The 16526-nt window shown below is 46.6% G+C and overlaps 1 protein-coding gene across 4 annotated transcripts in view; it reads left to right on the plus strand.

Moving 5' to 3' along the window:
- The first annotated feature begins 276 nt into the window (after positions 1-276).
- Positions 277-16526, plus strand: part of LRCH1 (leucine rich repeats and calponin homology domain containing 1) — a 189686-nt gene continuing 173436 nt past the window's right edge. For all 4 annotated transcript variants that reach the window (XM_082675772.1, XM_082675773.1, XM_082675775.1 and 1 more), the window contains exon 1: positions 277-793. In XM_082675772.1, the coding sequence (XP_082531898.1) occupies positions 493-793 (301 nt within the window). In that variant the 5' untranslated portion in view covers positions 277-492. The remainder of the gene's footprint in view (positions 794-16526) is intronic.

The following is a 16526-nucleotide window of genomic DNA, read 5'->3' on the forward strand; positions in this document are numbered from 1 at the left end:
AATAACCAGAATAATTTGCAAAATTGAGATAACCTCTCACCTCCCCGTGATCTCACGGCATCCAGCCCCCCACGTCCCCGGATAGCGGGGCCGAGCAGCAGGGCCACCGCAGCGGGCGGCGGAGGAAGGCGCGGGGCTAGACTGACGGCTCTCGGGTAGGAGGAGGAGAGAGCAGGCGGCGGAGGAGGGGAGAGCCGCCTAGAGGAGGGAGCAGAGGCGGGAGGAGACACATGCGCGCTGCCTGCCGCCGCCGCCGCCGCCGCAGTCCTCAGCTTGCCAGGGACAGGAAAGCTTCGAGACCGAGCTGCCGCTGCCGCCTCCCCTTCTCACCCCCCACATTCCGCGTGCCTCCCACACCCTCCTCCCCTTCTTTCAGCATCTCTCGGTGGAGCACTGCAGGGACTCGGCCCGGGCTGCCGTCTCCCCGACCCGGGGGAAAGCTGTGACCCCCCCCGCAGGAGCGGCAGGGCGGGGTGGGGGGCCCGGGAGAAGATGGCGACGCCGGGAAGCGAACCCCAACCTTTCGTCCCTGCCCTGTCAGTGGCTACTCTGCACCCCCATCATCACCCCCCCCACCACCACCATCAGCACCACGGAGGAGCCGGAGGCAGCGGCGGGGCCGGAGGAGGCGGCGGCGGCGGCGGGGGCTTCAACCTGCCCTTGAACCGGGGGCTGGAGCGCGCGTTGGAGGAAGCGGCCAACTCCGGGGGGTTGAACCTCAGTGCTAGGAAACTGAAGGAATTTCCCAGGACGGCGGCCCCCGCGCACGACCTCTCGGACACGGTGCAGGCAGGTGAGAGAGGGCCGAGGGCGGGCAGTGGGCGTGGGTGGCTGTCTGGCTGGCTGTCGTCCCTTCCCCGACGCGGTAGCCAGTCTGAGATCTGGCCTTGCTGAGGGACCAGCGGCCCGTGCTCTCCCGAGGAAGGGACCCGCGTGTGCGCTGAGGCGCCGGGAGAGCCGGGCTGCTCCGGGACGCTCGGCCCGCTAGCGTGTGGGAGCGCGTGGGTCTCCGGCTCCCCACCCGCGGCGGCCGTGTGGGGGAAGTGGCCTCCGGGCTGTGACTTGCGGGCGCGCCCGGTGCGCGCAGTGAAAGTGGGAGGTTTCAGGCGGCCGCGGCCGTTTTCTGGGCCCCGCGTAGAGGCTGGGAACCCGGCCGCGGTGTCTGCGCCTCCGCTTTGCGTCGAGGCGTCGCCCGTCCTGGTGAGGAAACCCAGACAAAGGTGGCGCGCCCTCCGCCGACCCGAGGGCATCGGCGCGGTGCCGCGAGGCCCGCGCGGCGACATCACTGAGCGCTCCAGCAACTTGGTGCCGACTGCGAGGAGGTGCCGAGGCTTCTCCTTCCTGCGCCTGTGCGAGGAAGGAGCGGCCGCTGAATCGCCGCGAAACCGAATCGCCGCCACTTTGCTGGGGGGGGGGGCTCGGCTCCCCGGTTCTTTGCCTCTAGCTAACCGCCCACGCGGTTTGGTTCCTGCCACCGAGGCTACCTAGTTCTCAGTAACCCGAAATTTGCGGGGGCCCTGGAAAGAGACGGCATGGCATATTAAAAAAAAAAAAGAATAATTAAAGTGAGCCGGTTTTCCTTCGTGAGCCCGACAAGTTGCAACTCGCGTCAGTGAGCATACAGCCTTTTCAAGTTATGTCATGTGTTGACATATTTCTGAGAGGTCTGCTTTCTCTTTGGTAGTTGGAGTTACTGGAGTGGGATCTATAAACAGGAAGGAGGCTGCTGGAATGCGATTCAGGCCTTGGGATCCCTACAGAACTGACTCGGTTCCCGACCGTCCGGTTTCAGCTCCTTGGGGGAGGGTTTGTATCTTGGCAAGCGCCCAGCATTTCCCAGAGCAGTGGGTGCTCCGTTTTGGAACCACCGCCCAGACCTCGTGGCTGTCATCACATCAAGGGCCGAGTGTCAAACCCCTAGGATCCTGGACGGCATGACTGTCAGCTCCAGATCTCCCAGTTTCCTCTCCTGCGGGAAGAGGGGTTCGGGCGAGGGGGCAGACAGTTGCCTTTTGGAGCTAGGTTTCCAATGCTCCCCTCCTTTAATTCAGCAAACTTTTATTGAGTCCTAACGAATATTTAGCCAGAGTTCTGAGTTCACTGGAGGCAAAAAGGGCTCTTAAGGGTCATTAAACTTTGTAATTTGGATTCAGGGATAGTCAGAAATGGGCATGAAGGAGGGAATTTCCAGAGTCGAGCTGTCAACAGCTGGGGAGTCTCTTGATAGGACTTCTTAGTTGCATTTTCTCAAGTGGAAGTTATTCCAAGAATTGCCTGAATCATTAACTTAAAAAAAAAAGTCCGTTGTTAAGTTCGACTTCCCTTTTGCTGTAGAGTGTACAGTGAGCTGTGGAAGGATTGGATATGACTGCAGAAAATGGAGCTGGCATGACCAATAATAATATGTGTTTGTCGTCCAGGATGGGGGCATTGAAAGTTGTTCCTCTAATTCAGTTATGCTGACGTTTATTTCAAGATGGGTGAACTGCTCTGTTGGCATTTCTTTGAGAAGACCCGTGCTTTTTAAAAAAATAATTAATTAATTAATTTTTTTGGCTGCCTTGGGTCTTCGTTGCTGTCTGGGCTTTCTCTAGTTGTGGTGAGCATCATTGCAGCGCGCGGGCTTTTCTTTTGTTGCAGAGCACTGGCTCTAGGGCCGCGGGCTTCAGTAGTTGTGGCTCAGGGGCTTAGTTGCTCCAGGGTGTGTGGAATCTTCCCTGACCAGGGCTCGAACCCGTGTCCCCTGCATTGGCAGGCAGATTCACAACCACTGTGCCACCAGAGAAGCCCAAGACCCATGCTTTTAAAAGCAGAGACCACCTCTTTCAGTGAAGGCCTTACCATTTGAGGCACGGCAGTGCTTAAAAATATTTTGTTCTCTCTTGCTTGCTTGTGGCGAGCTGTGGTTGTGAATTCCGCAGGTTTTAATTAATTATGAGCCCCACTTGCGCGTGTTTGATGCTCAGAAAATTCTAACTAGTTGAAACTTGGAGGCTTAACTCGCTGTCAAAAAAGGCAGTGTTAATTATGGGAGGGGGAGTGTCACTGAAGTTTGTAGAAAAGTTAGGAAAACCCTATAAAGATAGAGAGAATTCAATGTAGACAGCTATTTTACATGAAATTTCAGTACCTGAATGTGTTAAAGAGTTGCTTTTGCAAAAACATCTTTGCCTCAGGTCAAAGCTGGGTGTAAACCAAATGCATTCTGCCCTTTGTTCTATTTACCGAGCACTGTTCCTTATTTGGAAGCGCAAAACTCAAAATAAAGCATGAGTTAAAATTACCTCCGTTTGCACAGTGTTGACCTTTCCTGCATATAAAGAGTTCTAGTAGAGTGGAGTGTATGAACAGTAACATATACAATAAAGACAGTGGTTTCTCTGGGGTTAAAATGTAGTTTACAGAATATCTCTTAAGATCAGAAAGACATATGAAGATCCTTAAAGACCTAAGATGTAAAGTGGACTTTTTCATAAATTTTGGAAGACAGCGAGTGACATGGAAGGCTTTTTCTCACTGTTCAGTTGTATAATACAGACCATTTGGTTTATGCCTTGTAAAAGTAACTCTTCTGGCAGCCCACCTAAGCAGAACTGCACTCTTGGGCAGTGTAGCTTATCTGGACAGGAGTTGTGAAACCCCAGATGCAAACACAGAAACACAGAGGCCCTGGGCTGCTCAGTAGACGTTTAAGCTCTGTCAGTCAAGTGCATACATATTTTTCATAGGAAAAAAGCTCTCAGGCTCTCCGCCTCACTTTGAGCCTATCGATTTACTCATATTTGAGTGAAAATAGTTTGGTTGTATCAGGGTCTAGTCTTTTTGCAGGTGGGAAGGGGAAAGAAAGGCTGATCCACGCGGGTGTGGTGGAACAGGTGACACTGGCTGAATGGGAGAAACCTGGACAAAAGAGCCACAATGAGCACCGGGTGTGTGCTCTGCACTATCCCGCCCGGTCCTCCGTAGAAGCCAGTCAGATCCTCATGTACAGCTGGGGAGAGTTGAGTAATAGTTGCTGAAGATCATAGCCCTACTTAAATGGTGAATCAGGGATTGAACTCTGATGGTTTCACTCTAGTGTATATGTTTTTTTCTTTTTCTGCGTTGGGTCTTCGTTGCTGCACATGGGCTTTCTCTAGTTGCGGCGAGCGGGGGCTACTCCTCGCTGCGGGGAGCGGGCTTCTCGCTGCGGTGGCTTCTCTTATTGCGGAGCACGGGCTCTAGGTGCATGGGCTTCAGTAGTTGCAGCACGTGGGCTTAGTAGTTGTGGTTCGTGAGCTCTAGAGCGCAGGCCCAGTAGTTGTGGCGCACGGGCTTAGTTGCTCCGCGGCATGTGGGATCTTCCCGGACCAGGGCTCGAACCCGTGTTCCCTGCATTGGCAGGAGTATTCTTAACCACTGCGCCACCAGGGAAGTCCCTAGTATATATGTTCTTGACCATATTCCTGTTAAGCAGGGAAGGGGTGGAGAGGAGCAGAATTTGGGAGGGTATCTGGAGATTCATTCAACCCACATTCATTCTGCAAGTACCCACCAAGCGCCCTAAGTGCCAGGCACTGTTCTAAGCACTAGGGATACAGCAGGGACCAACAGAGAATCCCTGTATCCCTTCTGATGGAGTTTTCATTCTAGTTGGAGGTGGGTGAGGAGATAAATGAAGAAGTAGATTTTGCAGGTTGAGTAGGAAGAGTTATACTTCTAATATCTTTGTTTAGAAGTATACGTGCTGCTTCGTATTAAAGATGACTTATAGCAGCTTGTAACAACAACAGCACAAACGATGACTAGTAATAAATATCAACTGAAGCAGAAAATCTGCCCGATGAAAAGAAGTACAAAGATATGTGCATCAGGAAAGCAAACTTTTCTTTTCTAGTGCTGATTTTTTTTTTTTTTTTTTGGCTGCAATTGGTGTTTGTTGCTGCGCACGGGCTTTCTCTACTTGTGGCGAGCGGAGGCTACTCTTTGTTGCGGTGTGCGGGCTTCTCATTGCGGTGGCTTCTCTTGTTGTGGAGCACGGGCTCTAGGTGCATGGGCTTCAGTAGTTGTGCCACGTGGGCTCAGTAGTTGTGGCTCTCGGGCTCTAGAGCGCAGGCTCAGTAGTTGTGGCACACAGGCTTAGTTGCTCCATGGCATGTGGGATCTTCCGGGACCAGGGCCCGAACCCATGTCCTCTACTTTGGCAGGCAGATTCTTAACCACTGAGCCACCAGGGAAGTCCCTAGTGCTAATATTTTAAATAGTGTCATTTTGGGTTAAGGAAGTTCCAGAGGGTGTTTGTATGACAAATAAAGCAGATTGAAAAGAGGAGTAAGAAAAGAAAGCGTCTGTCTCAGGCTGATTGCAGGAGATCCTGGAAAATAAAAAGGAAGCTCTTGGATTTGATGTGCAGAACAGTTGTTGAAAGTTGGTCTCATTAAGGAGAGGGAGGGCTGTGTCATTGCGAATATCTTTTTGGGGTGGCTTGAAGCAGAGAAGTCTATATGGGAAATGAAGGGCTTCCCCAGCGCGGGGGACAAATACTCATCGAGGTCCTGTATGTGCCAGTGCAGGTGCTGGAGGAGGTGCAAAGTGTAAGACACGACAGGAGCGCCACGACAGGTCCAGGAAGCCACGGGACTCTCAAGGCAGGTCAAGGTGAGATGCCAACAGCGTAGATAGACATTGCAAAATTCAGGAACTAAAAGGCCATTTCAGTTAAATGAGTTAGGAAAGACTCATAGCAGAGGTGGGATTGGGGTCAGGTTTTGTAGGATGGCTAGGTTTCGGATGGAAGTGCACAGGCACATTCTGTGGTGGGAAAGATAGTTTGAACGTGTGGAGTGAGAACCTGACAGCCTGAGACTTGCTGAGAATAAAACAGTAAGAGAGGGCATTCAGGCCTGTGCTTCTGGTCACATTCTCCCACCCCACTGTCACCATGTAATGAGGTAACAGAGCACAGGGCTCTTAGGACCCTTTGAGGATGCTGGGGATGGCTGAGGCCTGGGATATGTCAGCCTGTGGGACTAATGCCCTAGTCTGTGTGAGATACCTCTCTCCAGTGTCTACAGAGGCAAAGAATCTTCTCTGAGATCTGTGGGCAGGCTTACCTGCTGAAGCCTGACTTTCCCCCGCCCCACTCCCATCCTGTAGCAACCGAATCCTTGGGATATTAGCATCCTTTAGTCTTTGGGATGTACCCAGGACTTGGTGATATCTATTTGGTCTCAAAAACCATTCCATTTCGGTCATAAAGATTTTTCATTACAAATGTAATGAAACTTGAAATCACATGTGTTTTCGTAGAACGTGTGTTCTTTTATAGTTATATCTTGTTTCAAATTATGCTTCTGCTATTGAACTAAATTTATTCGTCATTGCTGTAATGATTGTTTATTGTGGTAGTCATTTAAATGGCTGTATTAATGACATATATTCTGAATACTTCATTCATAAACAATGAGTCACATCCTTTTCCTTCCTATTATTATTTTTTGCTTGTTGATCAGTTTCAATGCAGAGGACTTCTAATAGTAAAAGCTGTTAGAACTACTAAGACTCCATATAGATGATGTCTCTGAACCATATCCAGATGTGCTCTTCCACGTTTCTGTTTGTGGCAGAAACAATCTCCACAAACATACCTCTATTCTCATTGCTTGCATTATGGGCTGCTCTTTCTTGAAAAGGCAGAAGCACACTAATCATGTTCTAGAATGTTCTAGAATAACAGCATGTTCTAGAATAACAGCATACAACCATAGGCAACAAAACCTCTGGTAATTTTTGATCTGTGCCAGTTTATAAGGTCAGCCTAAGGTTTGACCTTCATCATTGAAAGAATTCTACCGGATTGTTTGTCAGTCACTGCGACATCTCATTTGATTTTTGGTGAGCGTATGTTATTAGGCAAAAATTCGGCACACCCCACTAATTAAAATTTTTAACTTCGATTGTTGACTAAGTTTTTTTTTTTTTTTTGAGTTTTGTTGCAAACTTAAATTTTTCATGCTGTGGTTTAGCAGTTCTTTGGTGTAAGCATTTAAAGGGTATTTTGAAATCCATGTTGGTGTTGATCAGTGCAGAGGTTAATTTCCTTTTGCTCTTGCTGTCCTACTGGTGTGAACAAAGGCTTTTTCTGTCCTGTTACTCAGCTTCATCATTACTTATTTAAGCATAAATTGTTTCCTTCTTTTGTGTGTACTTTTCTGTTTTTCCCCTTTTTCATATCTGTTTGTCTACCTACCTACCTATATCTGTCTACCTATAGCTATAGGTATATCTATTTACCTATGTTTATAGGTATACTTATATACTTGTATTTATAGGTATATATCTATATCTATATAAATTTATGTAGGTGTGTGACTTGCTTAACCAAAAAAGAAAGCCCAATTATATTTGCATATCTGATGCCTTTATTTATGTATAATTTATGGGAAGTCTAGAGGCATCTCTTATTGCTACAGTTCTTTTGTTGCATGAAAGTATTTTTTTTGGTGCCAAAATTTTCATTTGCTCTATAAATTTCTATAGATAGAGATATAGGTATAAAGATGTTTTATCTTTAGGCTGGGCAGCATTTACTTTCTCTTCATCTCTTCCCAGAGTCATCTCCCCCAGGTGCCGTATTGAGTATGCTTTTTCAGAGACTTGGCAATTTAAATGGCAGAACTGCTATGAACTCTATTTAAGGTGCTTATAGGTTCATCAGTCAGACCACCTGACTTGAAATTTTGTCTGTGCCTCACAAAAACCTGTCTGTGATGCTACTTTCCAGATTTGGTTTAGCTTTTTGGAAAATTAGACTTCTGCCTTAGAAAGACATCCGGGAAAACTGGCCTGGGCTTTGATCTGGTACTGCCACCAAGATCACCATTTGTGAACTCTTTCAGTGACTGTGTCACTTGTTGGAATTAAGGTAATTTGGTGTTAATTGCAGTGTTTATTTCAAATATAAAATTACAATCTATCATAAAAGGCTTAAGGATGTAAGACCCAAAACCCAGCTATATTTACATATCTGATGCCTTTGTTTATGTATAATTTATAGGAAGTCTAGAGGCCTCTGTTACCACTGCTGTTTTTTGTGGCATGGAAGTCTTTTTGCCACAGAATTTTCAGCTGCTATTATATTTCAGACAAGTTTTTGTGTGTGTCGTGTGAATTGTTTAACGAAAAAAGAAAAAAAAAGCGAGGAAGAAAAGAAAAAATATGGAAAGTCAGGATTCCATGTAAGCCTTAGTTCAGGAAAACTAGGCCTGCCAATAAAGATGCAAGCTTGAAGCATGTCTGTGTTTTCTTCATCTTAATTTCAGAGTTCAGTAGTATTGCTTCCATAAACTGTAGTAAGAAGTCATACATTTGGAAGCCATCTGTTCCCACAGAGTAATTCAAAAATCGAGTGAGACTGTTTACATGAACAGAAAGTTGAGGAACTGTGAGAACGTGGCTTCTCTTGCTTTTACTCCATCAAGGCAGTAGGAGGGAAATGCCTTTATAGTTGGATTTCTGTGCGCTCGTACTTTTTCCCACCCCGTCCTCCTTCACTGGCCATAGAGGAGGAGTATAGGGGGGACAAAAAAAATCAGAGAACAACAGTGTTTGATTTGCATCACAGAAACATTTTATTTTTTTGCTTGATGAGACATTATTGCTCCTGTGTTAATATGATGTTGATACTGAGCCAGCTTAACTTATGGTACCTGGAACTTTTCCAGGATTTAAAAAAATTTTTTGCACTCATCTTCATTTTTTGTTGCTAGTATATAGAAATGATTATTTTATATAAATTTATTTTATTTATTTATTTTTGGTTGCATTGGGTCTTCGTTGCTGCGTTCGGGCTTTCTCTAGTTGCAGCGAGCAGGGGCTACTGTTCGTTGCGGTGCATGGGCTTCTCTTGCAGTGGCTTCTCTTATTGTGGAGCACAGTCTCTAGGCGTGCGGGCTTCAGTAGTTATGGTACGCGGGCTCAGTAGTTGTGGCTCGCGGGCTCTAGAGTGCAGGCTCAGTAGTTGTGGCGCACGGGCTTAGTTGCTCCGTGGCACATGGGATCTTCCCGGACCAGGGCTCGAACCCGTGTCCCCTGCATTGGCAGGTGATTCTTAACCACTGCGCCACCAGGGAAGTCCCTCCAGGATATTTTAAGTCACCAAGGTCAGGCTTTATAATTTTGGAATCTGCCGTGATACTCACTTTCTTCCTTTTGCTGTGTTTCCTCAGTCTCTTTGCTAGAGGGGCCCTAAGACCGTGTGACTTGAAGCAGAGCCGGGATCCCTCTGGCTCAGTGAGCCTTGAATTTCCCCTTCACTGTTCTCCCCAGATGGGCAGAGGGAGGCCCCATTTTAGTTTTCTTAATCTTCTGGCTTCTCCCGTGGCCTTGCTTTTGACAGCTGACCCCTGCAGCGCAGGCCGTGGAGTTTTGCTACTCAGTGTATTTCCCTAACGTTCTTTCCTATTTTTTGACGTTGATGCTGTACAGTGCTACAAGTAGCATCAATGCATCTGACCTGGTTCCGTCAGCTTGGCTCTGATTTGACGCACTTTAGCTCCGCAGGCAACAGTGACAATTTCAAAGATAGCATCACTCACAGACTGCCTGCCTTGGCCTTCCTATAGATTGCCTCCGTTTTGCTTTTCCAGGTCATTTCCCTCACTTCGCCCTCCTCTCTGCCCTGGAAGAGTCTCCTTAACCACGCTCCTACTTTATCCAGTCCCCAGCCTACTCGAGACACGGGCCTCCCTGCCATCTCTTCCTTGCAGATCTGAGCACTGAATCAGGCATAGCTTTAAGGCACTTTTGCATTATTCCCTTATGGCATTTTTTTGTTAGTTATTGCCTTCCTCTTTGGTGCTTTCCCCAGATTTCAGCTTTTTCCTCCTTCGCTGGCCTGTGAGGTCTGGCTAGGCAGGGGTTTTTCCTTATTTTCGTATGTGCCCTTCATGCCTGTCACAGAAAATGCTAGATTAACATCAGTGCACCGTTCTGTCTCCTCTTTCCTACTCACAGCCCTCTCGTAGTCCCCACACTCTCAATCCATCATCTTGGATCTGCCACTATGCACAGTTCGCTGATCTGCTGCCGTTTTTTTCAGCGCTGACCTTATTTTTTTTCACATGGCATCTTTTTCTTCTCAGCGTCACCCACTGTATTAGTTGGCTCGGGCCGCATAACAAAATACCACAGACTGGGGGGCTTAAACACCGGACATTTATTTCCTCCCAGTTCTGGAGGCCGAGTCCAAAGTCAGGGTGTCAGCAGGGCCGGTTTCTCCCGAGGCGTCTCTCCTTCGCTTGTCATCGGCCAGCCTCCCTGTGTGTTCCCATGACCCTTCCTCTGCGCCTGAGTCCCTGGCGTCTCTTTGCAAGTCCAGATTTCCTCTTCTTATACAGACACCAGTCACACTGAATTAGGGCCCACCCGTAACCTACTCATTTAACCTTAAGTACCACTTGAAAGGCGTAATCTCCAAATAAATCACATTCTGAGGGTTAGGGGTTCTAGGCATGAATTCAGGGGGACACGATTCAGCCCAGCACGCACTCCCTCTGGTGTTGCTGGTAGCTAGCTACTGTTCCTCCCCCAGCCTGGATGCAGTGACTTTGTGCTGTGCAAGTCTGCCCTCCCACGAGGCCCAAGCCAGGCCTGTCTCATTCACCACTCCAGCCCCAGGACCCAGCACAACACCATGCTGATCCCGCCTGGGTGCGAGGTAGACCCTCAATAAATGTTATTGAGCGCATGATGTGCTGTAAAAGGGGAAGGGGCCACATTCATACTTAAAAATGGGTGACTCTGGCCAGTCTGGGCCCCCCTTCTCCCCACCATCTCTCAAAAATTTAGAATCTTCTTTTTGGTGGTTGGTGGGTCCCCAGAGTTATGCTTTCTCAACAGTAGTAAAAAAGGAAGATAAGGTTGCTTTTTTTAACATTTCCAAGTGTTTGATAAGCCAGGTTACATCTGGATGTAGAGTTATCCTGACGTCTGAAGGGGATGGGTGCAGTTTTATTGTATCAAATGGTGCTTGAAATTAACAAGTACAGTGAAAGTAAACAGTTTTTGAGTACCTATCATGTATAGGAGCTGTGGATGATTAAAAAAATTAGAGACATAGTTCTACAGTACATACTTTGCAGAATTGCATAAGGATTAAAGAAATAACATCTTTGAAAGTACTATACATGTATTCTCATTAACAAGTGTCTTTTCCAGATAAAGCCTTTTAGTCTGTCTTCCATCTTGTGTAGATTAGAGGTTAAACATCAGCTTTCTTGAGCCTCAAAGACCTGGGTCCAAACCTTGGCTTTGTCGACTGTAAACTGTGTTACTCTGACCAGATAACTTAAACCCCGAGTATCAGTTTTCTATAAACTGATGTCAGCTATAAAATGGGAACAATAGGTACTTAGCTGAGTTGTAAGAACAATGATTATAACAACAATAGATAACATTGTCAAGTGCTCTCTCTGTGCCAGGCATTCCTCCAAGTGCTTTATATGTTAATATATGTATTAAATATATGTAATATATACATTACCTCATTTAATTCTTGCTGAGTGTTCTGTTTTCACTGTAGTAGGAGCTCAGTAATTCCTGACTCTTCCAGCTGTTAGCTAGGTTCCACTCAGCCACCTGTATCTGGTTGAAATTCATCTGCCTCTGAAATCCCTTTCTTGACCATTGTAGCCTGAAGAGGGAGTTTAGATATCTAGAAACCACCCATTCACATCTCTCCCTCATTTAATAGCTGAGAACACTGAGGTTCAGAGAGCTTAAGCCCCTTGCACAAGGTCACACAGCAGGGCAGTGGGCAACTCCCAGCAGAGGGCCGTTTCTGTGGAGCCAGGAGGCTACACTGGATGGACGGAAGACCTCCCTCCCTCCATAGACTTCTCAGGTCCGCCCCACCCAGACCAGCCACGGGGAAGGTCCCTAAAAGAAAAAATACTGTGAAACCTTTAATAACATGTGGTCCAAAGCTGGGGAGAACAAGATAGAAAACTAAGAGCGGTTACAGATTAAATGTGTTAGTTCAGGATTTTACTGCATGTGGTTTGGAGGACATGCATGGGCTCCGTGTAAATTGGCTCCCAAGTACTAAAAGGCATGTTGAGAAGTCCCACCCAGACTTACAACCTGGAGGTCCACAGCCGCCTATCATAGCAAGGGTTTTCTTGGACCTTGGAATACATTTTCCTGTGGAAATACAGTAGTAAGCGGTGGTTTGGTTCCCCCGCCAACCCTCTATTTAACCCTAGCAGAGGTGGGCCTTTGTGTCGATGACGTTTCTTTGGAAAAATGTAAGCTCCGTTCTGACAAGGAATTCTGAACCTGGAGATCATGGCATCAGGATGTGAACCTCCTGCCTCTTGGGGATAACTCTCTCCCCTGCGGCCGTTCCTACCCGATGTCGGAAAGTTCCCCTCCCTTCTAGGCCCCTTGGTCAGTGGGCCCAGCAGACTGGGTGTCCCTTTCCCCCGGTGTGGGGAGCAAGGGTCAGTGTAAGTTGGGGGTCAACTCTGGGACTCCGTGAGGCCTCAGGCCGAAGAGGAGCCGGCCCAGGAGATGCCCCCTGAGGGAGACGGGCAGGGATTTAAACATCTCTCTGCCTAATGGTTGTATTTGTTTTTGCATATTATCTCCCCAACTTATTTATTTTAGACTTTGAAGCAAATGACGGAGTCTCCCTGAACTTCAGGTTTGTAATTTGTTAATAGTGAAAATAGTCTTCCTCACTCAGGGCTGTTGTAAAAGGAGGTACGCGGAGTTCGGGTCTGGCTCAGAGTGAGTGGCCCGCAGATGTCGCCGGCCTTCCTAGATTCCCATGGGGTTATGCGTCACAGTAAAATAATATAACTTTAGTAAAATGGATAACTGCACATCGTTAGCCTGTCATTGGCGTAGTGGCTAAGAGCACACGTGGTTGGGTCTCAGTCCTGGTTCTACCAGGATATGGCCAGTACTTAAGCTCCCTGAGCCTGGTCATACAATCAGGGATAATGATCATAGGATTATTGTGAGGAGGAAATGAATGAGTATAGGTGTAAAGTGCTCAGGTCAATGCCTGGTGTTGACGTTTGCTGTTATTATTATTGTTATTATTTTGCGGTACGCGGGCCTCTCACTGCTGTGGCCTCTCTGTTGTGGAGCACAGGCTCCGGATGCACAGTCTCAGCGGCCATGGCTCACCTGCCCAGCCGCTCCGCGGCATGTGGGATCTTCCCGGACCGGGGCACGAACCCGTGTCCCCTGCATTGGAAGGCAGACTCTCAACCACTGCGCCACCAGGGAAGCCCCCATTATTATTATTATTGTGGCCGAGCTGCGTGCGGGATCTTACTTTCCCAACCACGGATTGAACCTGCGCCCCCTGCAGTGGAAGCTTGGAGTCCTAACCACTGGACCGCCAGGGAAGCCCCGCCATTATTAATATCATATAGTCCATTATCTTTAGAAAAGAGAGTCAATCTTCTAAGGCACAAAAAGACTAAATTCCTGGAAATATTGTGACATTAATAAAATAATCTTGATATCCAGAAAGCTTCAATATACATGCTTTAAGTATGTGTAAGCATTATATTCTTTTGACTGTCTTTGGAAGGTGATGGAGTAGGTGCTATTTATTCTTCCAGCTCTGAACATTCAGGGCTTACGTGTAAGGAAACCCAGACTAGATGGTGAAATCATTTTCCTTGGGTTATGTTACTAGTAAGTGTTTGAGCCAGGACTGTATCTTCTGAGTTTTTATGTGATTTCCATTCATTCCTCAGTATAATAGCCTTTGTTGGTTTGCTTTGATTTCATCAAGACAAAGAAATCCTGAGGGGACAGGCTGGTAGAGAAGAGTGCTCCCCAGTGGAGAATGGGGAGCGTATTCTGGGGCTACACTATGTATTCCTGCAAAGGGTGCTGGGACCAAGGCTTGTTTGGGGCCTTGGGATGGAGGGGTAGGAAGGAGGGGGTGGGGCCTCAGAGGAGGGCTTGTAGCACAGCTCTCTGCCCTCTGCAAGAGTCCTGCCATAGATTTAAGAACTCTTCCAGATCAAAATAAACAAATTGATCACCTTTGATGCTCTTGGCAAGAAACGATTTGTGAATCTTTTTATGTTCCTGGCAACTGCTCCGAAGATGTGTAGCAGATACTTCTCTAAGGAGTGAGAACATGTCTATGAGGAAGCAGAGTTTAAAGAATAAGTACTTGGATTTAAACGTATCATTTCTTTTCTCATTGTTTTCCTGGCATCAGCATTTGTTTTGAACTTTAATCAGAAGTCATTTCTTCAAAAGCCTGGTGATGGGTTCAGTATCACCCTGAAGTTACTGACAAGGGAACTGAAAGGGTGATATGGTCTGGGCCCTTCAGGGTGTTTCCTCCTTCAACCCTCATAAGGGTTAACCCCTACCCTTGCAAGGTAGGTAGTATCCTTGGAGCGGAGAAGGAAACATTGGTTAGTCCATCTGAGTACGTTTGTAGAGCCAGTAAGGCCAGAGCTAAAGTTGGGATCAGAACTCGGGTTGAAGAAGTGCTGGAGTCTCTTACCATTGAAGGGGAGCAGAATATGCCACCCCAAAATATGCCACTTTGGCATATGGATTATTTTGAACCGAAAGTTACTTAAAGAAACAGTCGGTGCAGGGACACTGTGGCCTCCTTTGTCTCCCTGAAAGCAGGAAATAAATCTCCTGTGTGAAAGGTACTCTTCCTGTACCAAAGAGGGGTAGAAGGCATTCTTATCACCAGAGATAGGGAATCCAGGACCGAGAAGGCTGTATAAACAAATTTACTTCTTCACTCGTTTACCACCCCAAGCTCAAACCCCTTTGTCTTGTCAATTTTTCACAGATTTATTTATTTATTTATTTTGTCTATAAGATAACAACAGCTGCCTGCTTTGGTCACTTCTTTCAGTATCGTGTATTTTTGAGCTCCTGTACGTAGGGAATTTGTTTTTTTCCTGTTAATTGTTTCATATCAATTTGATTATTAGGCCAGCCAAAGAACCTAAAAGGAAAGGAGGAATTACGTTTTCTTCCTCTATGCCGTGCTCTGTTGTAGCGTTACTGCATGTTTAGAGCTGGAAGGACAGATCGGAGGGGGAGATTTTGCAATGAGAATCGAGCCCGGAGCATTCTGACAGGCAGTCCTCGGGGTGATTTATAGACTGAGGAGTCAGATTCCAGCCTAATATTATTTCTCTCATTAATCTGAAAGTGGATGCAGGGGACCAAGGTGCATGCATGGGGGTTTCTAGCCCTAGTCCTTACCTATTGCTAGTGGCCAGTTATCAGTTCCATTTCTAAGAACTGTGCTTTCCAGCAAGCAACAGTATTGGTTTTAAAAATCCTCCAACATGTCTATTATGTGAAAATTTAAATAACACCTTCAGGTTTTTCGTTTTGGTGTAAAATTTTGTTAGACTTTATAATACGTAACTTATTTGAACAGCCTGTTTAAAATTTACTTTATATTATTCCCTCCAATGAGAAATGAATGAATAGCCGTTGGGTGAGTGACCAAGTAATTTACTTTCTAGGCCATTCCCTCTGTAACACAAGTGCTTACGTTCTCAAAGTTGTTTTTTTTAGTAATAATCATTGAGTCAATTCTAATGCATTTTATAGTGTAATGAAGATCCTTCAATGCATTAATTAATTGCTTTTAAAATCTTATAGATGAAATAGCACAGCAGCCCATTTTGGCTAAAATGGCAGCACAGTTTATGGCTGAATAACCAAAATTTTTTGTGTTTATGCAAATTGATCTAATTCAAAGGAATCTGACTGTGCAGCTGAAGGCAAATAGACCTCTCTCTGTGCAGTTCCCTTGGAGGTGAGGGTGATAATCTCTGCATGCAATTTAAGGCGATTAGGTGTATTTTTCTGTCTTTAGGAAGCCTGGCTAAATCAAAGTTAATTTTAGTTGTACCAGTCCTTCCAGTGGCTATAGTCTTGTAATAAACCCTTAACCGTAGTTTGTTCAGATATTTGCATTTAATGCTTTCTTGTGTCCGTGCAGTACTTTAAAGGGTGCCATGCCATAACTTTATGAGTGTTAATGAGGCAAAGTCTGATCTGTTTTATGAAATTCATTCGGCAGCTGTGAAGACTTGCTGTTGCTTCCCTACCCCCCCCCACCCCCCCCACCCCCCACCCCTCCCCAAAGTCCTTGGAATCAGTATGTTAATGAAGACTTGGTATCTCAATATGAAATTGGCACAGTGGGAGTTCCGAGGTAATGTGCCCTGACAGAGCCCTTCATGTCTGCCTCTTAGGAAGTGAATGACAAAGACAGGATAGGCCAGCTAAGTGCTTTCACAGTCAGGCTGCCTGGGTCTTTCTAAAGTCGGTCTGTGTCTTCAGTGTGTGCACCCTCTGTGTCTCAGTGTCTTAGGAATCTCCTCTCTTCTGTCAGCCAGGCCTCCTTGATTGTGATCTCTTAATACCACATAGTAGATTGGGTTGGATGAGCCCCATCACCTTTTATTTTTTATTTATTTATTTTTTTTGGCCTCACCACGACACATGTGGGATCTTAGTTCCCC

The sequence above is a fragment of the Grampus griseus genome, assembly GCF_964374135.1.
Source record: "Grampus griseus genome assembly, chromosome: 18".
NCBI classification, from domain to species: Eukaryota; Metazoa; Chordata; class Mammalia; order Artiodactyla; family Delphinidae; genus Grampus; species Grampus griseus.